A 24,342-nucleotide genomic window follows, 5' to 3' on the forward strand; every position below is an offset into this window, starting at 1 on the left:
AATAGAAAATGTTTATATAAAAACAATGGTTCATAATAACTTGCTTTCTGTCTGTCCCTTATGTAAAGTTTTTTATAGATTCTTTTGTATTTAGTGTCTTTCACAAAATCATCATAGTAATTATTCAAATGCAAGCCACTGACTGTGCCATTCTTTAGAAATCAAAGCACCAGAATGCCCTTGAATTCATAATTTTTATAATCTGTTTATTGAATTTGGTCATCATATGGCTGTATAAAATTAACAAAGCTGCTTGACATATTTTGCAAGATACCATTATTACAGAACATTAAAAATCAAGTAAAATTAGAATTCAATGTTTTTTTCTTTCATTCTTTATAGTTTCCTCGCTCACAATACACACAGTTTCCATAAGAATATTGAAAAGCTAACACTATTATTTATTATTTTTTAATCAATCCACACAAGGCTTGGTTTGGGCCAGGTCTGAGTGTGGACTTCGTTGGGGTTTACAGCATCTAAAGTGAGCATTGGAGCGATGGGGTGCGGGGATGCCAGAGATGTCCTTGCAGCCAAGAGTCCCATCCGAACACAGCTGTCTGTGTCTTTCCCCAGGAGAATCCCTGCCATTAAGGCACCTGCAAGACTGGAAACAAAGGGGAGATAAGTGTCTTTTGTTTGAGTGTTTCACCATCATTTTGTGACTCAGTGAAAGAATGCCAGCGAGATGGGGAGAGAAAGAGGTCATGGAAATTGAAAAGTGGATAAAACTGCAGCAGAAGAAACACAGGAAATGAAAGTCAAATAAGAACAAGATGGATGAAGTAGGTCAAGCAAATTTTTAGCACCTATCTCCAGCTCCCGACACATTCATTATCTCCTCTGGGGTCACAGCAAGTGCTGGGTAGTGGAGAGCACAAAGCTGCCTCTTCTGCAAACAGAAGCAAGAAAAAAGCCATTTTCACCACTACTGTTAGAGCAAATCGTTATCAGCTGGCATGAAGACCGTTCTTACCTTCTTCTGTTTTCTTGGCTGCAAGTTGACTGTGCCTGCATCATACTCTCCACACAGCAACACACCATTAGCCCCTAGAGTCACCACCAGGCAGTGAAGATGCTCCAGAAGAGGGCGCGAGAGAGCCACAGCAACACTGAGCATCTCATCGCGTGTGCTCGGCAGCACTGCCGCAATACAAAACCACATCCTCAGCTTCCGTCAGAGTATTTGCATTTTTGATAAGAGCTCTAACATCAACAGCAGAGGGTGTGAGTTTGTTTTTTGATGGCTTTCGCTGATAAAAGAGGAGTAACATAGTTTACCTTCAGGTGTTTTGACACCCAGTGTTTTATTCATGGTGCACAGCTCTGCCAGGTTTGGAGATGAATAGGACAAAGACTTCCAGGCATCTGAAAGGAAAGGCTTACAAGCCTTTTCTGAGTCAGTCGGTTCATACCAAACTGCGATAAGCATGGAAATCTTAGTGTTACAATCAATAAAAGCACATTTTTGAGATTTTTCAGAATCACGTCTTTCCATTGCTTACCATTTATGTTGTGCTTTTCAGCAAAACAACAAACATAGTTGATGGTTGAGGTGGGAATGTTTCCATCGAGACACACGAGTGTGGCTGATGAAAGCTGCGTCTTGAATTGTGACACCTACAAAAAATTATTCAGTGACAGAATATTGAAATGGTAAGTACAGCGTATTTTGCATTTTGTAAAACCAGAGGTTCTTCACAGGGGCTCAGGGAAAACAATAGCAAAATGTAAATCAATCATTTCATAAATTTAATAAATCAGTCAGCAAATTGAGAAAATATACCTGTCCAAAACCCAAATACACTAACCAAGCATTTTATTAGGTACCTCTTGCTACGGGGTTGGGCCCATCTGCCTTCAGAACTGCCTTAATTTGTAAATTCAACAGCTGATGAAGATTTGCTGGCTGTACATAATGAGAAGCTTTTGTTTCTCCACATCACAAAGGTGCTCTATTGGATTGAGAACTGGTGACTGTGGAGGTCATTTGAGTAGAGTGAATTCACTGTCATGTTCTAGAAACCAGTTTGAGATAATTTGAGCTTTGTGACACGGCGTGGCGACCTACTGGAAGAAGCTGAGAAAATATCTTAGCAGCCTGAGCCATTGATACAAGGCATGATCATTCAGTGGTTTGATGTTGCTTATTTCAAATGCTGGCCCCAAATCACCACCAGAAATTGAGACTTATCAGACCAAGCAATGTTTTTCCAATCGCTGGAGCCTGGTGTGGTCGTCTGCTGCTCTATACTATTCAGAGATGCTCTTCTGCAAACTAGAGATGGCACGATACCACTTTTTTATGTCCGATACCGATATCATAAATTTGGATATCTGCCGATACCGATATGAATCCGATATAGTGTGTTTTTTAATCAATAAAACTGTTTTTTTAATATCTTGCTGCATTTTGTATAAGTTCATACTCAAATTTAAATAAACAATAACACTACAGCTATTCTGTTATACCTGTATGTATAAAATACACTGCACCCAAAATATTTCATAGTTCAGCAACACTGATCAATCTAACAAACTTAAACCTACTCCATCCTCCCTATTCTGGTATTTTAAAGAGTACTTAGCAGAAATATTAAGCAACCTAACTAATAGGGTTGCCAACTCCCAGCAAAAAAAAAAATAGGGAACCACCCCCCACCCTCCACCTCATGATGCTTAATCGATGTAATCAACTTTAATGTGATGCAGGGTGAAAAAAAATGCACAGAAATATATTATTTTTCAAGACTAATTAAATAGATTCAACATCTTTCTTCAACAGAATTGCAGACTGCACAGATGGTACCTTCCCAAAGGAAAAAGTACTATAGCTTACTAGGGTATATTAGACTTAACAGTTACTATATACAGTAATGGACTTCTATACATTTTACATCAGATTAAAACTTTGGGTGTAAGATTCAGATAATTATTTATTAAAAGCTAGACATTTTAAATGAGAATAAGAAAGAAAAGTATGTCTTTGTGCCCCCTTTTCCCTGTTCATGCCCTATCGGCCCCCCTGGCTAAACTTTGCTAGATCCACCCCTGCACAGTTACCAGCCGTCAGCTATGTAGAAAAGGATCCTGGTGTAGAAAGTAATATTAAATAAATTCTAACAACAGCTTATCAAGCTTAAAGGTGCTGCTGTTGTTCAGCCGCTGGTTTCCTCTTTCTGGTGCAAAGTGGGCCAAAAACAAAGAAGAGAGATGGACTCGCGACAGAAAAGCCGATCAGCTGATCGTTAAGCAGTTTCATGATTGAAGTAGCAGCAGGAAGGTGAGGGAGAGAGAGGCAGTCGCTCCATATATCGGTTGTTAAGCTTAACATGGGAACGCTTTACAAACATTCAGAGATGAACTTACACACTTGCTTTACTTCTCTCTGGGATAACTTCCTCGGAGATGAAATGCTGGTTTGGTAGCAGGCTACAAATACACACAGCCGCTCTATCACGTGATGCATACTGCTCCGACATGCTATGGTTATGAGCCGAGTTACGCCGTGTCGCAAGTATTGTGAGGTGTTTTTTTTATATTTAATGGATCGGATTACATTTTTTATTTCTCGCCGATATCCGATCCAGTAATTTAAATCAGTATCGGACTGATACCGATACATAATATCGGATCGGTCCATCTCTACTGCATACATTGGCTGTAACAACTGATTATTTGTGTTACTATAGCCTTTGTGACCCACACAAATATGTGGTCAAAATTGTGAATCAAGTCTTGTTAAATATGTAAGCAATCATGTATGCTTCACTTTGTTTACTGGTATGATAAGGTTCATGAAGTCCTCCAAGTTTTGTGTCGCAAATGAATGCATATCACTTTGGACAGCAGATGGCAGTAGAGTACCTTTGGACTGAGTTGTGCACATAGACTGACCAGGCCAACTGCAGCGTGTTTCCTTCACTATTTCTCCTGTTTTTCAGGGCAGTAATGTGCTCAGCCAAGTATACGGTAACTTTGCCTCTGTTGCAAGTGTTTTTGTGTACTGTCTGTAAAACGTTCTTATTTGGTCTGAGGTCATCTTAAAATTTATGTTTTAATCATGTCAGAAGCTAGCTTGTCTGAAAACATACAAACCCAGAAAGCTAATATGAGTATTGCCACCACAAATGTTAGCAAGTACATTAGAACTGAATGTGGAGTTATTCCATAATAAGACACAAACACAGTGCAGTTCTGTTTTTGTCTTAATAAATTTCCTTACCTTTAGATCCTTTATCATACGTAAAGTTTTGTAATTTGTGTACTGTGGTCCCTCGTTTATCGCGGGAGTTATGGTCTAAAAATAACCCGCAATAGGTGAAATTTGTTTGCTTAATGCGCCTTATAATCCAGTGTGCCTTATGGTCCGAAAAATACGGTAACTTCTACCTTTCTTTAGCATGTCCAGAAGTCCAACTTTTTGTGCGGTAGCATCTTCCTCTGCCTTTCGAGTGCTACCGCAGGTGCCTTTGACAATGCAAAACGTTTCGTCGACATTGTTGTGTTTGTTGGGGAGAAAACTTACAAACATACAGTGCAGCACTTCAGAGTCACACTGCTAGCGATCGAAGATTTTTGTAAATTTGACAAGCTGAATGCATTCTGTACCGTACAGGAGACACGGCACCGAGAAGATTGATTGACAATGGTCTACAGCCGATCAGGACACGGAACACAATGCGCTGTAAAAAAAAACAAACAAACAAACAAAAAAACCATGCAAAATATCACAAAAAAAATCAGCGAAACAGCGAGGCCACAAAAGGTGAACCGCGTTATAGCGAGGGACCACTGTACATAAAACTGGTGTCAAACTTTGTGTTTGAATATGCTTCACAATACTGTAATAGAAACAAAGACAGAGCAATGGCACTCAGAGTCATCTATAAGAAAATGTAGGTGGATTATTAACCTTTTAGTATGACTCCTGAGATTAAAAATGTCTTTTGCAAGAGTGTCCTAATCTGGCACCGCACAGCAAGAAGAGTTTGGGTGTGAATATCCTGACTTGCTAAACCCTTCTTTGGAGGGTTTCCATGTTCCCCTTGATCCTGTGTGGGCTCACTCTGGTTATTCTGGCTACCGCTCACAGTTAAGTTAATTGGAGGCTCTAAATAGTCCATGGATGTGAGGTAGATAAAATGCATAGAACAGAGTGTTGCATGAATGCATGGATAAATACATCTTATAGAGTAAAGTGCACAGAAAAGCACTATGAAAAAGCCACTCCATTTCTATCAGGAGGTTATTGCAATAAGGATGAAAGTAAGTGTATTTATTGCTTGTCACATCTTACTGTATCTACAATGTAAATGAGCTGCATTGATGGGATAAAGCAGACATGTGATCTGGATTGAGCTTTTAAACAAATTGTTGAGTTGTGCAAATTTGTGCATTGAAAAAAAGAAGTATAACGTGTGTGGAAAAAAGCTTTTTAAAGTGTCTTTCAGGGGCAAAGTCTTCATCTGTTTAAAGTAGATCTATCACATTTGACTGAGGATTCTATATGTGCAGTTTTCATCCCTTTGTGCTTTATGTCTCTTAGCATGAACAGTGTCTGATGTCACTTACATAGTGCTCTGTGATTTGCTGATGAATATCCATGTCTCCCAAACCGAGACTCAGCTCTCCACTCTCAGTGATGACAGCACAGTAGGTTGCAGTGCTGTGCTCTTTGAGCCTGGCCACACCACTTGCGTTCTTACAAAAAGTTTAAGAGGAAAAAACAAATATATTTTTTTCATCTTTAAATAAGATTTTAGCCGTGCATGGTAATGACTAAACATCAGTGTTCACATACCATATGTTTGCAGTAGTTTAACACTGCATCACTGTTTGAATCAGCTCCAGTAGCTGAAATGAACAGGGGTTTTTGGCCTAATCTGCTTAGAGAGTCTTTAAGGAAACATTCAGAGAAATTACTCACTCAAAGTCATGAAACTATGTCATGATGTAAAACATAATCAGATAAAAAACCAACCAGCGATGTTTCTTCCTACACCACCAAATGATTGACAGACACTTCCTGGGTTAGTTTGTCCAAACTGAAAGAGATAACGGGAGTTCTCAGAAGTCAGTCTGGTTCACTTCCTCTGCACTATTGTGGCTGAATCCATGTCGTAAATGAAGCTTACCTTAAGTGCTTTTGTTTTTCCCTTGGCGATAAAATCAACATTTATTCCTCCTATCACGACCTGCAACAGAATAGTCATTGCATGCACTGTTATGTATGACTGTTCGACTTTCACTATTTTAGAATTTGAATAAAATATGTGTTTATACTCACAATATTGGAATCTGAATTGGATGGAAATTTTGATGCTTTTGGAGAAGTTTGACTTTTTAATCCTCTGTCATTCATCTGCTTTGACAGAGCACAGGCTATTTGACTGCCAACTTTTGCGTTGTTATGAATGAGAGCAATGTCTTGAAACAGGACACGTTAAGGACACATTAGTTCTCATACACTATAGGCCAAAAGACTGCAACAGTAACATTGTCATGCCAATCAATCATCTTCGTACTCTCTGTCTTTTTTCACCAAAGTGTTTGATACAATCATGTTTACTGCATAATTCTTTGACGAGTCAGACTTTTGAAAGGATACTGGCCTGAAGGGACTTCCCTTGAGTCAGGGCACTGACTTTTTGAAGAATGAATGGCGTCACATCTTTTCCCATGACACCTTCAGCCCTTGAGAGTTCAAAGAGAGAACAGAAAATGATGCTAATACTGATATTAATGATATTAATCAGTGACTTTATGATACTTGGAGCATCAGGTATCATAAAGTGGCCACATTTCAAATCCAAAGTTGGCTCCTGAGAGAAAATTGAAAACAGATTTTCTGTACCTTGCCTCTGCCACTGCAACTTTTATGGCATCTTCAATCTGCTGTCCAGATGCTGCATGCTCCTCTGGGATGGGCACAGCTAACAGGATGCCACTTTGGAGTCCCAGGGACAAAGAGCTTGCTGAGTGACCAAACAAAAAAATAAAATAAAATAAAATAAATATCATACAAAAAAATAACAACCCAAAGTTGCTGTATTCTATTTGCTAAAATGTGAGGTAAAATGAGATAGTAACTAGTACTGAATTTTAACCTGTGAGTGCTCTATCAGTGTTTATTATGGCATAAAATTGTGATATACCAATAAGTTTTGCAGCCTCCTCAGGGTTGGAAACGTGGCATGCAGACCTGAATCCACTTTGTGGAGAGAAGAAGGCTGGAAAGTTCTTTGACTGTCCATAAGTGGCTACACAGACACCCTGTGTCTCCTGTTTATAGACAGAATTGATTATATATAAATTTTAGATGAATTCATACATGTTAAGGATTATAATACACTGATTACTAATACATATTTGCTCTTTATACTGAAATATACACCACTTTATTAAGCCTGCCACACTAAATTTGGGGGTGGGGGGTGGGGTTGAAAACAGTGTAAAAATGTCTTACAAGGAACTCCAGGGTGCGACCGATGTCCAGAATGGACTTGACCCCAGCAGAGACGACAGCGATGGGAGTCCTGCCAAGCTCTGTGAGATCCGCACTGATATCCAGACCTGGGAGATTATTAATGTAATCAGAGGAAACTCATTTTAAGCTTTTACTTAAATACAGTTTTCACATAAAGAGACTTTTGAAGTTAGCTAACTCATTCACGTTTACATAAAATCTCAGGACAGTAAGCGACCTTTCTGTTGTGACATCCTTCCACATTGAGACCTTAAACAACTGTAACCAGATGTTTCTTTTCTTTACCAACCATGTGCACATCACCATCTTTGTTCCTTCCTTTGTGGCAAAATTAACAGAAATGTAAAATTTGCCCACCTGACAACATATTTTGTTTACTCCAAGCACAGCTCTTTGGGAAATGATATGAAAACGTGTAAAAGGTATTTTTCAAAAATGTGGGACTCAGCTCACTGTTCTCTCCATCTCTGTGAACTCCTCCAATACCCCCAGTGACAAAAACAGGAATCCCACCTCTGTGTGCGGCTATCATAGTGGCTGACACTGTTGTTCCTCCAGAGAGTCCCTGAGAAAACAACATACACCTAATAAGTGGACGACACCCTGGCAGTATTTCATTTAGAGTGTGATCAAAGTGTCGAAGACTCACTTTGCTAATGACGTAGGGCAGATCACGCCGTGACACTTTCAGGGAGCTCTTGCTCTGGGCGAGGTGGTCAAGCTCCTCGGACGACAGTCCAACATGGACTTCCCCGCCAATAACGCCAACCGTGGCAGGAGTGGCTCCTTGAGCTCGTACAATAGCCTCCACCTCCTTTGCTGTCCTGTATAACACCCCAACTCATCAATTAATCTTAAAACAAATATTACTTTCTGGTACCCGAGTTTGTCGGTAATTGAAGGTCATTTTTGGTACCTCAGGTTATGTGGGTAAGGCATGCCGTGTGTGATAATTGTGCTTTCGAGGGCAACCACGGGTTTGTTTTCTGCCATTGCCTGTGATACAGATGGGTGAATTCTGAAGAGGCAATCTGAGAGAGGAGGTAATCATCATTATTTCCATAAACTGGTTATAAACCGTGTTAACATTATAGCTTTTAATGTCAGTGATACAGTGCATTTACCCTTTTTGCACATTGTCCTCTGGCATGTTGTTATTTCTCTTCTTAGTACAAGAGCAGAGAGTTGCTTCAGTATCCTCATTTTGTTTGGGTCAACCCTGAGAGCATGAACGATTTTAGTGTCAATAAAGTTGTATCAGGTGATCCTCTTCTTCTGATCAACTTGCGTGAATCAAGATGGCAGGTGCTTTTTAGTTAGATAGTTAAAATAACATTTGTACTACAGAGCTGCACAAAATTCGTTAGCCACCTATCATTTTAAAAAAAAATATTTTACATGTATGAAGCCAAATTCTCTCTAGTTTGTTAAGGTCAAACATAAAAAATACATTAAAAAGGACCTAATTCAAGGGTTGAACCAGTGTTAGCAAAGAAACAATTGTAAATTATATCTTTGGGCACATTGTTACTATCAGTTGCTTTACTATCACAAAAACACATACATTGTACCAATTTCTTTAGCTGAATATACAATAAATGTCAAAGAAAACACAGTTAAAATTGTATATTTGCCCAAAAATGTTGCCATGAAGCAGTTTTCATAGCACAGTGCTTTGACATGCCATCCCTGCCACACTAAATCAGCATCAGTTCACATATCATGCAAACAGGTCAATAGAGGAGCCCATCAGTATCACCCTTTACATCGCCCTGCACTTGGAGAAACCTATCTCATATTGCTCTTTCTGGACTTCAGTTAATTCTTTACCACTATTTTACCAACCAGTCTAACTGTGTTGGGCCTGAACTTGGACATCTGTAGCTGGATTTTTGATTTCTAGTGTCAGGTTAGTAAAGCACACAACCTCAATCATCACTCTGAACACTGGTCTTGATGCGTGTGCAATCATCCAGGCAAGGAAATCCCCCAAAATTGATTCCCATTGTTAATAACTGGTGCTGATTCCAGTCATTATGCAAATGTACTGTTTCCCAAGAATGTGTGACGATCACATTCTTGGGAAACAGAATGTATGTGTGTTCTCTTCCCCCATGATTGTCCACTTGACAAACTCCATCATAAAGTAAGAGACGCTTCTGGCCCTTCATTTGATCCATCTACTGTTTGCAGAAGCCTCATTAGAAATGGTCCCAGTGGAAGGGTGGCTGTCAAGGAGCCGTTTTAAAGGCAGGGAAACAGTGAGGAAGGCTGAAGTATGCCAAATTACAAAAGACCTGGACTGCAAATTAGTGGCAAAAACCTTATGAAGTCATGGCTACAGTTTCTAGTTCTAAACATCATTAGTATGTTAAGAGGCAGGTACAACAGTGAGTTTCTACAGTCATCTATAGAATACAATAGAAACTCTGTCATGGTTTGGAGCTGCATTTAAACCAGTAGGGAATCTTGGCAAAGTTGAAAGTGGAAAGTGTCTGTTTGCCACTGGCTTCATTTCTCAGCATGAAACACATTGACAATGCAGTAAAAGCATACTTGGATAGAAAAACACAGCTGAAAACTACACATCATGGACTGGACTCCCCTGAGCTCAGACCTCAACATTATTGAAACAGTGTGGAATCATCTTGACAGACAACAGAAAAAAAGTCAGCAAGACTGCTGCACAATGCTGAAAATATTTAATGTCAACTCATTGAAACAAGAAAGAGATTACAAGAGAAAGCTGCTTCAAAGTTGAGAAAGACACGTTCTTGCTGTTGAATCAAGCGTTACACACACAGCATTTAGTTTAGATTTCATGGTTCTTTAACACAAAATGCAAACATTAACATTAAAAAGGGACTACAGAAAAAATCTAACTCCAATTTTCTGTCTTTAAATTAAAAGCGAAAAACTTTACCTTGTGTTTTTCAAGGAAAAACTGTTTAGCCTCCCAAATTTATCGTACCCTACAGTGTGTTTTCTGCCAAAGCAGGGCACAATGCCTGTACAGCCATTGTGAGACATTCCTAACCAGAAAGCTGGGATAAATTCCCAGCACCCTGACCCAATTTTTGGAGGGGCCACACTGACACTAGCACACTGTGAGTATTTTTCTAAATAAATAAATAAGGGGAAAAGGCCATTTATTACTTCCAGCATAGTAATGTGAAAGACTCCCTTCAATCCAAAAAAGTAAAGAAATACTGCTGAGAGAGTTTTTTAAAAAAAACACATTATACCTAAAACTGAATAAATTTATAGACCTGTCTTGATCAAAAACAGTCACAAAGAGAAAAAGGTCTAATTTATACAAAGAGTTTGGGTCTTACCTTCCCCACTGCAACAAAAATGCTACAAACTTTGCCCACAAGGTTGAACTTTGACCCTGTTAACACTGTTTACACAGCCCACAAGCATCAACAGCACATTTCAATAGTTTAACCTTCTCTGTTACTGTCTCCTGGCAAATCAAATTAATGCAAAACCACACAGAACAAAGAGCAAGCAGCTAATGCACAATATAGTATAACACACAGTAAATAAGCATATTTTTAAATAAATGTACAAAATGTCCTTTTAAAAATACAGTTTTTATGGTTTGTAGTGGAATGATACATGTACTACTTAGTTTCTGTTCTCCCGTGCAGATATAAAGACATGGTTATCACAAATATCTCAAGGTCTTAATGCTATTCTATTTAACTTGTTAAATGAACTACATTGTGGTACAGTGGTTAGCACTAAAAGGTCACAGCATGAAGATTCAGTCGGAAGGCCCTTCCGTGTGAAGCTTGCATGCTCTGCCTGTGCCTGTGTGGGTGTCCTCTGGGTGCTTTTGTTTTGTACTATAGCCTAAATACATTCTTGCTGGATTAACTGGTGATACTAACTTGGTCATAGATGTAAATATAAGAGTTTGTGGTTGTCAGTTTCTCCGTGTTGTTACCATGATGGACTGGAACGTGGGAGTATTTGTGGCACCCTGAGTATTTTGAGCATTAAGAACAAGTCTCAGATGTGTTCCTTTTGTGTTCGTGTCCCCCCCCCACCCCCCATCATCTTTTTTGCTATTCGTTGTGACAATAGTTTGCATCATAACACAGAGCGAAAAGCTCATTTGCTCCCACCTGATGTGATGTTAGGGCGATATTTAGTTTTGCCAGTAGGTGGCAGTGGTGGCTCAGCCAAACAGGTAACTGGCAAAATAATCTCTCACAAAGTAACGCAGGCCAGTTATTACAATGGAAGCCGCCAGTAACACTGAACTGTTTTACTGTGTTTCAGGTGAGAGCGATATACAAGCACTACATACATTTATGTAGAGTTGATGCTTATTTAACATGTTGGAGTGTAATTCGTGTTTATATGGTGTTTAATGTGAGGGAATAAGGGAGTTGTTTTACGTTATCTTTGGGTAATGCTAGTAACGTTTGTGCGCTAGCTAAGCGATGTTAGCCTCCTGCATTAATCTCTGTAACCGTGTTGTTACATCAGTAATGTGAAAGGAAACTGTTAGCTGGTTTCAGTTAAAGTTATAGGAAATAGACCAGCCAGTACATGTTATGTTGTCTGTTGTTTACTGGTCATTTTCTCTGTGTGCTAAGGGCTGATTAATACATGGCCATTACACGTAACGCTACAAAGTAACGCAGGCCAGTTATTACAATGGAAGCCGCCAGTAACACTGAACTGTTTTACTGTGTTTCAGCACAATAAATCTTCATGTGCACCTGAATGAACCCTGTCGTCCTTCAGTGTGTAACATATTCACAATAAATAAGTTGCCCTACTTTAGTCATCTAAACTTAACTCAGTTTTTCCAAGACAATGAGATTCCATAATTTTTTAAGTTCTGAGAACTAGTTACATTTCACAGTGTACCTGCCTTGCAGCCAGTGTTAGCTGTGATAGGCTCCAGCCCCTCTGCCACCCTAAGTTGGATACGAGGTTAAGAAAATGGATAGAAGGACGGTCACGAGTTCTGAACAATTAGCGGGTGGAAGTGCATTGAAGAGAACACTTGAAGATTTTCTGACAGATAAAGTTTTGTTTCATCTGTGGTGAAGTCGTCACTTGTCTGCACGTGATGACTGATAACTTGGGCTGGGTGAAGAACATAATCTGTTTTAAAGTTTGGGTATATGGGAGGGGTTTTATAGATTTCACATGACGTCTCCTCAAACTCCAATTCTGAGCTTTCCAGTAGCTCCTCTTCAAACCAGCGTGGATGCTTCAGCTGGTATGCACGGAAAGCCTCTATAGCATCATACAAGGCTCTACCTGAAGGGCACAGATGGTAAGTGTCTTCTGAAAGCCCTTCAACTTTCTTCACAATGCCTGGTTCATGTTTTTCTAAGTCGAGGATTCTGAAAAAGACCTCCTCAAACTGTTTCATCAGCTTGTATCGTACTGTAATGTTGAAAGGCGAAGGAACGTCTTCTTCTGAAGAAATGCCATCAAAGTAAGCCACAATGTACTTTTTGAACGATGCAGATCGGATAAAATGAGGAACCAAGAGGCTGAGGGACGGTGTGAGCATGTCACCTACAGATGAACAAGCGTCTTCTCTCATGAAAACCTGTTTGTCACCACACATGGCTCTCCACTTGGCTTGTACACCTCGTGAGCACAGGATTAGTATCTTAGCAGAGGATTTCTCAATTTGCTCTTTGTGCCAGTCCAACCACTGGATCTTTCCAAGCACTCCCAGTCTACTAGAATCCAGCAAATCCAGGACCACCTCCGTACCACATTTGTTCATCAGGAAGGCACAAAGCTTGAGAACAATATTTTTGTATAAAGGGTGATCGAGGGAGTGGATGATGAGGACACTCTTTCTCTCTTTGACTTGCAAAACTTGTGGTTGGTCTCTGGCAGTGGGTGAAGATGTGTTCAAAGGATCTGAGAAATAAAGAAAATTGCAAATTAACTATTTATCTATTCAAGCTTCTGTTTAATACAGTGCATGTTTATAAGAACACAAACCTTTATGAGATGCTCTCCAGAGTAAACAAGCCAGACAAATACTAATTAACAGCAGTCCAATGGCCGCCTTTATAAGATAAGTCCTTGTTGGATAATCTAAAAAGAAAGAAACTCATACTTACATACTTTGAAAACATTTTTTATATAACTAAACATACGTAAAATGAATTACAACATGACTCTAGGTTAATGTAAGACTTCTGATACCTACAATATAATTGGTAAAAATTGCACTTACACTGGCAGTAATCAATTGTTTTGTTGGGGCTCAAACAATTATTTTGGCATTGCCTAAAAAATGGTTGGACCTTCAAGGCAAGCAGAGTAGAATGAGCTCTTGACATATTATCTCTATATGGAAAATTATTTCACTAACTGTTAAGATTGGTACACTAAGTTAACTCACCATTACTGATATTTCACATTGCCTGAGTTGCCACCGCTCAAACTCAAATGTCACGTTCACAGTCGTTGCGTTTTCCTTGTTATTTACGGGGAATTAAAAAAAACAAAGTCATGTCACAATTACTCCTGTCATGTCTGATATAAAAAGGTGGCGAGTTTAAGTAGAACTACCTTTGAGACATTCTTTGAGCAAAGGATGCCACTGTTCAGGATGGAAACTCTGTATTTCTCTGAATACTGTGAAGCCTTAAATGTTACAACAATGGACAATTTGATGTTACCATTAGTCAACACTTGAGTCTGCATGCTATGATTCCACAGGCTGCCTGAAATGAAAGAAGAAAAAAAAGAACATGTTTCAGTGTTCTGGGTCTAAATGAATACTAAAATATTTAAAATTCAAGAGAAGCAAAGAATGTAAAATTTTACCGTTTTCCAGACACATTCGGACCTGCTGGATTCTTTTATCATCACATCCTGGGAATCGTAGTAGACGATGTAAGAAGGGAACCAGGACATATTAAAGTCAAACATGAAAATTACAGCTGCAAAAATGATTCAGTCTACAGAAGAATCAGCAGTGAGCCTGTTGATTTCTTATTATTGATTATTATAATTACTGTTATTATAATTACTGTTTCATTAATTCTTGTTCTTCTTACTGTTTAATGGTATTGATTGCAACATTTTGTGGCTGTAACTTCCACATTAGCTCATATTGTGCTCACACGTGGATTAAAATGAGCTACAGTTCCGTGAAAAAAACTCCCTTATTGCATCCTTATGATTTAAGATGGTAAACAGCAGCCAGGTAATGCTGATTAAATGCATTTGATTAACTGACCATCAGCAAGCATGACAACGTCTATAAAAGCATAAGTTTTGGCATCTTGCTTGTCTGCAACATTTAGATGTTCCATAATCTTCCCAGCAGTCAGTGCCCTAGGAAATTCAGCCAAAGGTCAGATGCTCAATGCTTAGAGAAAACCCAAGAGCTATATCTATATATACAGGCCTCAGGTGGTATATCAAATGTTAAATTACAAAATGGCACATTTAGAAAAAAACAGGACTGAACTAGTGTGCCTTGTTTTTGAAAGCCTCTTTTTTCTAAAAAGAACACAGCAACACAGCTTAGGCTTGTAAAGTTGCATTTGAAAAAACCCCCCACAAGACTTCTGGAACAATGAGCTTCAGACAGATGTTTTGGCCATCATGTTTGCACAACATATCAGCACAAACACTTCACACTAACTGTAAAAAAAAACATGGTGCTTGTTTTGCAGGCACAGGACGTGGGTACCTTGCAGTCACTGAGTCAAACATGAACTCCTCTGTATGTCAAAGTACTCTAGAGTCAAACATGAGGCCATCTGCTAGAGCTTGGCTCAAAGTTAATCATCCAGGACATGGATGATTAACTTGTTGTATGTTATAGATTTGCTGCATTGTCCTAGGACAATGCAGCAAATCTATAACATAATAGGTAAAAAAGGAAGTAATCAAGGAGTTGCAATGACCCAGTCAAAGTGCAAACCTCAACCAAAGCTCAGTGATCTGCAGCTGCAACTCCTGTCCACAAACCACACAGCAACAGTAAGCAGGTTTAATCCTTTAAATTATTACAATTATCAAACATCTTTAAAAAGTTGACTGGCGTGGACAAGCATTATGTGACATGTGAGTCTGAAATAGGTCTTCTTCTCCAGTTCATCTAGATCTGGTGGTAACTTACCTGGAATGGCAATTGACGTCCTTTTCCTGTTATCTCCATTCTCAGGTTCTGGCAAGTTAAAAACAGTCACCATGTATGTATGGCCAAACTCTACCTCAACTTCATCCAAAGAAAATGTCCACTAATAAAGAAAAAAGAAAAAATCACATATGTTTAAACTTCTCATTGAATGTGTAATAATTAAGTACAGGTTACGTAATCAATTATTTCTCCTACCTTATGGTTTTGGTTGTGCAATGTTGTATTGTGTTTAAATGAGTAACTAAATTGCACACACAGACTGTGATTTGTAGTTTCATCCACAATATTAATTTGAGATCCCTTAAGTGCCCATATGGATGCTGTGAACAGAAAAAATGGCATATTTAACAAACCAACAACAAACAAACAAGCTTTATTATTTGTCACATACAGTATCATACAAGAGTACAATGATTTAAGAGTACAATATTTGTTGCCATTTTTAATATTTCATTTTCTATTCACCTTTAAAGGAGCAGTAATAGGTTTTCATTTTTAACTTAACATATTCAAAAAATGTGAACTACAGTAAATATATTAATATTAGCTTTACTTACAGTCAATATTTATTTTCCACGTCACATTCAAAACAGGAACAAGCTCATGTTTGCCCTTCCAGAGTGTCACATCCACCGAATCTGGGCCAGTAGGAGCTTCTGTATTAGGTACTTTCTGTTCATCTGAGCAGTTATCTGACATGGAGGGATTTCTTTATTATGATGCTAAAATATATTTCACTGATGTGTGCAGTGGTGGAATATACAGCATATTTACTCTCCTTTACTTTAAGTATAATTTTAAAATACATACATTTTACTTCCTCATAGTTTTCTTCCTTTTAAAAAATAGTTTACTTTCTACTGTGCAACATTTTATGGATGATTTCTGGATAAGATTCTATTAAGCCTTGACAATAATTAACAAGATAAAAGGTAGTATGTAAATTTACAGCAAAGAAAGCCATCTTTACACCATTTATTTAAGTAGCATGTATTTTACTGCTTGGCATACCAGTAATATGATGCTTTCAGCACTTTATTTAATTTTATTATTCAAGTTTATATGGTTGAACTCTTCCTCATTTATACAGCAGTATGTCAACTTTATTCAACTGGTTTGATAGATAATATACTTACTAATTGTGCAGTTGTTAAGGCGCTGCAAAGATAAGACCAAAAAAAGGCAAAAACAAACAGGATAAGTTCATGAAGATTATAAATCCCCAACCTCTAACTTTAATCAGACTGCTTAAATTGTTATGTAGCATAAAATTCTCACTGGCTGGTTGCAGTCCAGACGCTTGTTCAGCATCCTAGGACCAGATGAGTCTGTGAGTCCAGCACTCAAACAGAAACAGAAAAAAAGAAAGTGGCTCATGCTGGTGTAGATCCCGATCCTGTAGCTCAATTTGGAAAAGCTTTAAAAGCAACGGAGCAAATGAGAAACATAAATGAATACAATAAAGATCCCCACTTGAGAACATGCACAAACAGAGCGAACGCTATCTGTGGTGTGAGTTCAGCAAGGATTTTCTTCAGTTTTATCAGACATGGCCATCTAAACAGGAAGCGGTATGTCGTAGTTTCAATTCTAATGCACGACACTTTTTTTTATGTCACAAGCTGCTTGTAAATTAGATAGTGCAGGGATTTTGAATGCTATAGATTAATAACAACAGCAACAAAAATATTAAAAGATCAAACAGTCACTAGGAGGCAGCAGTGGCCAAATTTACAATTAGGAAATGACCCCTCTTTGAAGATATTTAAATTCCAGTTACAAGGGTAATACAAACAACCAAAAGGAACAAAAACTTGTAATTTAAATCTTTTTTCATTTTCTTTAAATTTTTTAAACTGCTTTTCTTTCTTGGACACTTTTGAGCCTTGACCTGGGATGAAGACTTGAACTATAAACCTCTCCTGGCTAGTGAGAACAGGCAGGGATAGCTCAGTAGGTAGAGTGGTGGCCCCATGATTGGAAGGTTGGGGGTTCGATTCCCCTGAACAGCTACCCTGAGGTACCCCTGAGCAAGGTACCGTCCCTACACACTGCTCCCCAGGTGCCCAATGGCTGCCCACTGCCTCACTGAGTGAATGGGTTAAATGCAGAGAGGAATTTCCCCACGGGGATCAATAAAGTACACTTTCTTTCTTTCTTCTTAAATCATGTTTCCACTTCCACTGTGACCCACATGTAACTTTACCGAAATATAAAGACAACAGAAAGTGTGAGTTCAGAGGGTCAACACATAAAGCCAGGAGACAGTCCAGCATTGTGGGGAACAAACTCAGAGCAATGCACTACATGGTTACCAGCTATAACATAGTACGTGGCTATGTGATAATTCCTGTTGCATTGTCTGAGTTACTGTGCCTCCTACTGGATATTGAGCTCAGCTGTATCAGTTTACATAACACTAAAGCAGACAGAGAGACAGACAGTCCTGTGCCACTGAAATCTGACCAGAATAGACTGTAGATATAGTGTTTGATCTGACCTCTGTGTGTGAGTGCAGTCATGGCAATGATTCATAAGCCAGGGTGGCATCTTGGTCCAAATATAAAAATACTCTTTTATTGAGTACAGCAGCCCCAGACTGCGATATGAAGTGCTGTGTTCTTCCTTATCAAATACCTTAGTGTAGCTGTGATCAGAATATGTGTGTGTGTTCATCTCTATACTTCCTCACCCTTAAAATGTATCATTCCCCTGATATGTAAACTTTAGAAAATATGCAAATATGCAATATGCATATGCATATGCTTTGCTTGATCATGCTTGCAAAGTAGATCAAAATATGTAAATATATATATGTTTTTAGTGAATGATTTTTATTGATGAATACACTTTAATAAGTACTTCATAATACTATAACCATGAGAGTACAGACATAAGTTACACCATGTTTAAAAATGGGCTTTTAAAACACTTTATAAAAGCCATGCTTTAGAATTAAATGATCCAAACACTTGCTTTAAACTACTCTGCAGTCTATTGTTTACTTACATACACTATAAATACACTTAAAATCACCTAAAACATGGTTTTGAGTGTGTTAAAACCACGTTTTAACACACTTAAAATGCAAACTGAAAATACACTTAAAACCCTGTTTTTAGTGCCTCTACGTACAGATTCAAAGGTTAGGTTGAAATAAACTTCAAGACTTCAACTTTTAAAAAGTGACATTAGAATGCACCTTTGAAATAACTGGTCTTTAATGTAGGCCTCTGCCAGCAAACAATGAGGGCTCACTGTGGCGCAAATTTAAAAAAGCAACCATGCTTTTAGTGCCTGGCATCTACAGAGGATAGCTCAGCTGTCAGCTAGGTGAGGGGGGCGTGAGGTGTGCCTTGTGCAATGCAATCACATGAAAATAAATGGGTCATGGGTTGAGGGCAAATCAAAAATGGACTGTGCTGCATGGTGCAGCAATTGTCAGGTGGACAGAGGAGGGGGGGGGCTGTCTATTTTAACAAGCCATCCACACGATACTTTGGGCACGTAAATCTTTGAGTAATAACCATAAAGTGCTTTTCCTTGTCTCAGCACACCACTACCTTGTCTGATTTCCCGTCAACGTCAAGGTAAGTTTCGTACAATAATAAAAAATTAAAGTCAGAGATTTTTAACATGGATATTAAATGAGACTTTTTGATGTAGCAATGCAAGATGAAGAGATGGCTCATTAAAGGTGATTCAGTGGACCATAGCTATTAAACTATAGTTAAAAATAAAGTTTTTCTCCATTGTTTTTTTTAACAATGACAGTAAAGGTCCACTCTGTTTTATTTTTCTGAGTTGTTAAAGTACCTGCATTTAAAGCCCTTTGCCTGTCTCAGTCGAGCCGAGTCTTGTTTTAACTCAGGGGTAGAGGAATACTGCATATCTGCATGCCCCTGACAGTGATACTGCAGCCGGTATTTATGTGACAGGATCGCAGCTATGTGGCTACTTTTGTCAAGGTCTTAAAACTTTTTGAACTTGGCAGCCCAGCTTTTACTCCCACAACATCTCAGGCTTCTTAATGATGTCTTGACCCTTTGAGTGAGGAAATGTAATCTGAGGCTGAAACTGCCCAACTGTGTTTTGGCTCTGGTAACAACACGTTTGATCCTTCACTGCAGTTAAAAGCTGATGTAATAAGTGACAATAGTTTGCTCATATGAACTGGTAACCTTCTAGCTAAGGCTGAAGGCTTCCTTAAACCAACTTGTGACTTTGCTTGTTGACCTTGACCTTCACCCTCTCTTATACTGGATTATTTTAAACTGGATAATGTCGTCAAGTGAGGAGAGCTTTTTATTTTTAGAACTACAACTGTTTATCACGATTAAATTCTCTTTAATACAATGTAGTAATCAGTAGTACGTTTTTAAAGGTAAAGCTACAGAGTAATTAAAAACATATAGATAAGGAGAAGGCTACGTAATATGAAGGCATATATATCATAGAGAGATTATTCAAAGACATTAGCCAGCTAAATTTAAGTGTTGGTAACAGAGAAACAAAATAAACAATCTTCTAAGATAGAAAATGTGCCACAATATGAATCTGGATGAGATCTACTGGTATCTGCTGGTATGGTGTTGTTCCACTTTCTGTGCTGCCAAACTTTTTGTAGCTTGGCTGTCTCTTGCATTATCAAGGCCACAGCAGCTGATGGGACACAGTGCAATGTGGCCAAATATAGCTGTGCAACAGGCAACTCCTGGGAAGAAAGCTGAAAACTATCTGAAAGCCCCTGAGAGCTATTAGACTAAATAAATCTGTTTAGCAGATCTCGAATTCCCTAATCTTATTATCAACAGAGAATACTAGGAATACTAATAATGTCTGCTTTTTTAAATTGTTATTATCTATTAGTTTGCACGTCTTTTCACATAGTTGATTGCTTTGTGTAAACAAAAGTTTAAAAAAAAAAGGATAAAAGAGAACAAAATAAGAAAATAGTTGTTAGTTACAACTTCCCAAAGTACAAGATAATATATTCCAGTATTTTTTTTCTTTGATCACAAATCCAAACCCAATACTGTAACTAAAAGATGACCTACAGGTCCCAAAAGCTTTAATCATGTATTCTTTTTAATGACCAGCAGGGGGCAACTCTAAAAAGAGGTTTTAAAAAGAATTCCAGCTGTTTTGAAGTCTATGGGAAAATAACTACTGAGCTTATGTAACTCATGACCTCAGTAAATCCTTCATAGGTTCGTGGTCTCACTCACCAGTTCTACATTTTTAAATACATTTATAAAAACAAAACAAAATTCTGTTCATTTTGTCAATTATGGTCATAGTTGCAAGTTCCTTTTGTATGCGTATGCACTCAGCTCCTCCCTTTGCTCTTAATATACGCTTAAAAAAACAAGACCATGGGACCCAGCCTTCAAAATAAGAGTCCACAAATCAGGTGACGACATCACCTGGATTATATATTGCATCCAACCCCCCCCCCAAAAAATATTCACTTTACACAAAAAGAAAAGTTTCACAGCATCACATTCAAAACATTTAACTTTTGAAATGTTTGCTTGAACATTAATTTAAACTAACCTGAAAATCTGTGATACTAGACACTAAAAATGTATTTCTCTTCCAAAGGCACAATAAGCTGCAGCAATGTCTGAGGGGTGAGTATTGTCCTAGTATAATTTGTTTAATAAAATCTTTCTCATGTTAAAAAAAAATATAAAACAAGTGATCTGTGTGTGTGTGTGTGTGTGTGTGTGTGTGTGTGTGTGTGTGTGTGTGTGTGTGTGTGTGTGTGTGTGTGTGTGTGTGTGTGTGTGTGTTTCATACCACCATGTTGATAATGAAGACCGGTGAGTAAAAATGTTGTCAATGTTCACAACGATTAATTAATCCCTAATCCAAATTCAAAGTTTTATACACTTCATATGATATCTATCATCTACACTGATTTATCTCCTTTGGTTTTAGTCTAAGAGAAAGCGAAAGTTTGCTGCTACACGCCGACTCCTTTTGAAAGTAGGTCTTATAGATTCAAAGGAACTTGTGTTTTGCATTTGTTGTGTTTGGTTTGTTATTATCATTTTCATTTTTTATAGTTATCATCATTATTATTCAAAAGAGCCATTCACCAGCAGTATTTAATGTTATAAAGAGTGACTGAAGCCTTACTATATTTTAGTCCAAACTGCTGAAAAAGGCCGCTGCTATGCTGGTGGCTGAAGGTGAAGAGAAAGAAAGGGAGAAAGAAAGAGTTGTGAATGAGTCATACCCTCCACTGCAGCTGTCAGGAATGTCAGTCCAGGAGCTCCAGGTACTGACCAAACAAATTTTAAATGATCGGTAATTAATTAATTTACGTCATTTTAACATCTTTCTTTTTCTTCTGTACAGGAACTTTGCAAAGAATTACATCGTAAAATTGACGTAGTGGATGAAGCACGTTATGATATGGAGGTCAAAGCAGGCAAAAACGAGAAAGAGGTACAAACATTTTGAATCATAGTGTAAAAGTACTTTTTATATACTCCTGCGTGTAAAAAATGGTGGTAAAATGCTGCCCCTAGTGGTGGAGGGTTGGTTAAAACCTACAGTGGTTAATGACAGCAAGTACTTTCATTGTCAGAGTGTAAACATTATACACATGTTTGATGTTTGCTGCACAGATTATATCACTCAGTCAGAAGATCATTGAGCTGAAGGGTATAAAGAGGCCCAATTTGAAAAGGGTCAAGAAAACAACAGACGATATGCTGGGTGCATGCACCGAGACCTCCAGACTAACAAAGGCTGATTTCAAGGCCAACCTGAAGACAGTAAAGAAAGAAGATGAAAAGGTAAAAACTTCAAAATGGCCACAAAAAATTACACAAAAAACTAAATTAAACTAAATTAATGAGCAATTTAAAATCTGTGTATTTGTATTTTAATTATTATAATTAATATTTAAACAGAGGGAAGAAGTGACGGACTGGCGAAAGAATGTGGAAGCCATGTCCGGCATGGAAGGCAGAAAGAAGATGTTTAATGCTGGACAGTAAAAATTTGCTCATGTTAAAAATAAAGCTGTATTAGCAACACATCTTGCTAAAATAAAGCTTTAGTTTGCAATGCATAAGCTGAAGTGAGTGAGTTTTTATCTGAGTGAATTAAAACTTGTCAACATGACTTAATGTACACTTGTAAGTAGAAAAAAAACTGTATGCTTTGAATGCAAGAATACATATTACGTAATAAATTCTAATATTTGCACATTAAAACTGCACTAAAGAAAATCCAGATTAGCTTGATTTTGATTTTTCCTTTCAAAGTGTTTTTAATTGCATATCGCTATTTCAATATCTGCAGTATGTGTGATGCCAATTAAACAAATGTGCCTGTATAAGTGATTTTGCCTTTTTTTTTAAAATAGGTTTTCATTTTTTTTCCTATTTTTAATTTTTTTATATTTTTGCCTGGAAAATGGAAAATCGGTGCAGTGAATTATTGACAGGTGTGTGCAAACATACATGGAAATACAGCATATAAGGGAAAACAGTTTGTACAATTTTAATGACTTGAAAGTCTAAATGTGTTATTGACCAAATATTGACCTTTAATCTTAAACACAACCTGAACACTCTTAGGTGGCTTTATTGTAATTTCTTTAAATAGTCTCCAGGAATAGTTTTCCAGACTTCTTAAAGGGCATTCAAATCTCTGTTTTCGATGTTGGCTGCCTTTCGTTCCACTCTCTGTTAAGATGATCCCAGACTACTTCAACACTGTTGATGTCCAGGCTCTGGGGAGGCCAGCTCGTGACTCCACTGTGTGTTTTTCTATCCAGGTATGCTTTTACTGCATTGGTAGTGTGTTGGGGATCATTAAAATGAAGCCATTGCCTCAAATGCTTTCTACATGGTATTGCATGGTAGGTAAATCTGATGGTACTTTTCTGTTTTCATGACTCCATCAATTTTTAAAGTTCTCCAACACCACTGCCTTAAATGCATCTCCAAACCATGACAGAGCCTCCATCATATTTTACAGATGGCTGCACACACTCATTGGTTTAGCTCTCTCCTGACCTCCTCTGTACATACTGATGATGATTTGAACCAAAAATTTCAAATGTGGATTCGTGAGATCTGTTTTCGTTGATTTTCAATCCAGTTCGGGTGCAGTTTGGCATGCCTCAGCCTTTTCTTCCTGTTTCACTTCCTTAAGAATTGCTTTTTGACAGCCACCCTTCAACTGATACACTTTCTCATGAGACCTCAGTGAACAGTTGATGTACCAACTTAAGGGCCAGACGTATCTCTCTGGTCCCGTGTCAGGTCTTTGTTTTCTATTTCATAAGGACACGACTTTCAGGTACTGTTCACCTCCTGTAGTTTTTAAGACTGCTACTCCTTATTTTGTCCTCCGCATGTCCAATTTCCTTTTTATTTGTAATGCACACTGCACATCATGCTGGGATTTAACAAGTTTTCAGCTAATACTTTTTGGGAATCACTTTGCTGGTGCAAAAATACTGCAACACCTGTGAAATGTGTTATCTTTTGCAGGTTTTGTAGATTCAACTAAAGAAATGTGAGCAGATTATGTGTTTCTGTGCAGACACAGCGTTGGTTCATCCCTTGAGTTAATTACCTGGTATATACTTGAATGATTCATGATTATCAAAGAAATAAACAAACAAAGAAGCATTCTTCTGAAAATGGCCACGACTGAGAATGAGTGAAAAGGC

The 24,342-nt window shown here is 38.1% G+C and overlaps 3 protein-coding genes across 5 annotated transcripts; 1 reads left to right on the forward strand and 2 right to left on the reverse strand.

Annotated features, from left to right (window-relative positions):
• Positions 1–189: 189 nt before the first annotated feature.
• On the reverse strand, positions 190–11,051 carry zgc:136858 (uncharacterized protein LOC678543 homolog). Of its 2 annotated transcripts, none has more exons than XM_031755736.2 (19): positions 10,825–11,051; positions 8,614–8,708; positions 8,406–8,520; positions 8,139–8,313; positions 7,943–8,054; positions 7,469–7,575; positions 7,158–7,284; positions 6,857–6,977; positions 6,611–6,696; positions 6,290–6,429; positions 6,138–6,197; positions 5,984–6,047; positions 5,804–5,898; positions 5,575–5,703; positions 1,506–1,620; positions 1,282–1,419; positions 977–1,143; positions 810–892; positions 190–607 (listed from the first exon to the last, which is right to left on the reverse strand). In XM_031755736.2, exons 2-19 carry the CDS (start codon positions 8,690–8,692, stop codon positions 412–414), a joined length of 2,109 nt encoding a protein of 702 aa, XP_031611596.1. In that variant the 5' UTR covers positions 8,693–8,708; positions 10,825–11,051; the 3' UTR covers positions 190–411. The 2 variants fall into 2 exon arrangements, with proteins under 2 accessions (XP_031611596.1, XP_031611597.1); XM_031755737.2 differs by having other exon boundaries at positions 8,003–8,054; positions 10,825–11,050.
• Positions 10,177–17,126, reverse strand: LOC116332698 (interleukin-17 receptor A). 2 transcript variants are annotated; one of them, XM_039615833.1, is made up of 12 exons: positions 16,920–17,126; positions 16,778–16,799; positions 16,199–16,333; positions 15,837–15,961; positions 15,621–15,741; positions 14,315–14,362; positions 14,057–14,211; positions 13,887–13,961; positions 13,719–13,788; positions 13,481–13,576; positions 12,653–13,396; positions 10,177–12,201 (listed from the first exon to the last, which is right to left on the reverse strand). In XM_039615833.1, coding segments are annotated over exons 1-12 (1,692 nt in total). In that variant the 5' UTR covers positions 17,019–17,126; the 3' UTR covers positions 10,177–12,199. The 2 variants fall into 2 exon arrangements, with proteins under 2 accessions (XP_039471767.1, XP_031611602.1); XM_031755742.2 differs by having other exon boundaries at positions 10,177–13,396.
• A 1,941-nt stretch (positions 17,127–19,067) lies between these two features.
• LOC116332679 (troponin I, slow skeletal muscle-like) lies at positions 19,068–22,995 on the forward strand. The gene is made up of 8 exons (XM_031755718.2): positions 19,068–19,231; positions 21,246–21,274; positions 21,463–21,466; positions 21,585–21,632; positions 21,796–21,927; positions 22,008–22,097; positions 22,280–22,450; positions 22,568–22,995. Exons 2-8 carry the CDS (start codon positions 21,264–21,266, stop codon positions 22,652–22,654), a joined length of 543 nt encoding a protein of 180 aa, XP_031611578.1. The 5' UTR covers positions 19,068–19,231; positions 21,246–21,263; the 3' UTR covers positions 22,655–22,995.
• Positions 22,996–24,342: the final 1,347 nt, after the last annotated feature.

This window comes from Oreochromis aureus, linkage group 7, assembly GCF_013358895.1.
Source record: "Oreochromis aureus strain Israel breed Guangdong linkage group 7, ZZ_aureus, whole genome shotgun sequence".
NCBI lineage: Eukaryota > Metazoa > Chordata > Actinopteri > Cichliformes > Cichlidae > Oreochromis > Oreochromis aureus.

Coding starts and splice junctions, on each gene's coding strand:
- zgc:136858 (XM_031755736.2), bottom strand. CDS start 8,692: ATGAGGATACTGAAGCAACTCTCTGCTCTTGTACTAAGAAGAGAAATA. Junction 6,430..6,610: donor AGGGAAGTCCCTTCAGGCCA/GTATCCTTTCAA, acceptor TCCTGTTTCAAG/ACATTGCTCTCATTCATAAC. Junction 608..809: donor GTGTCGGGAGCTGGAGATAG/GTGCTAAAAATT, acceptor CTTTGTTTCCAG/TCTTGCAGGTGCCTTAATGG.
- LOC116332698 (XM_031755742.2), bottom strand. CDS start 17,018: ATGAGCCACTTTCTTTTTTTCTGTTTCTGTTTGAGTGCTGGACTCACA. Junction 14,363..15,620: donor GACGTCAATTGCCATTCCAG/GTAAGTTACCAC, acceptor TACGATTCCCAG/GATGTGATGATAAAAGAATC. Junction 13,789..13,886: donor AATGTGAAATATCAGTAATG/GTGAGTTAACTT, acceptor CTTGCCTTGAAG/GTCCAACCATTTTTTAGGCA.
- LOC116332679 (XM_031755718.2), top strand. Junction 22,098..22,279: donor CAGGCAAAAACGAGAAAGAG/GTACAAACATTT, acceptor TTTGCTGCACAG/ATTATATCACTCAGTCAGAA. Junction 22,451..22,567: donor TAAAGAAAGAAGATGAAAAG/GTAAAAACTTCA, acceptor ATATTTAAACAG/AGGGAAGAAGTGACGGACTG.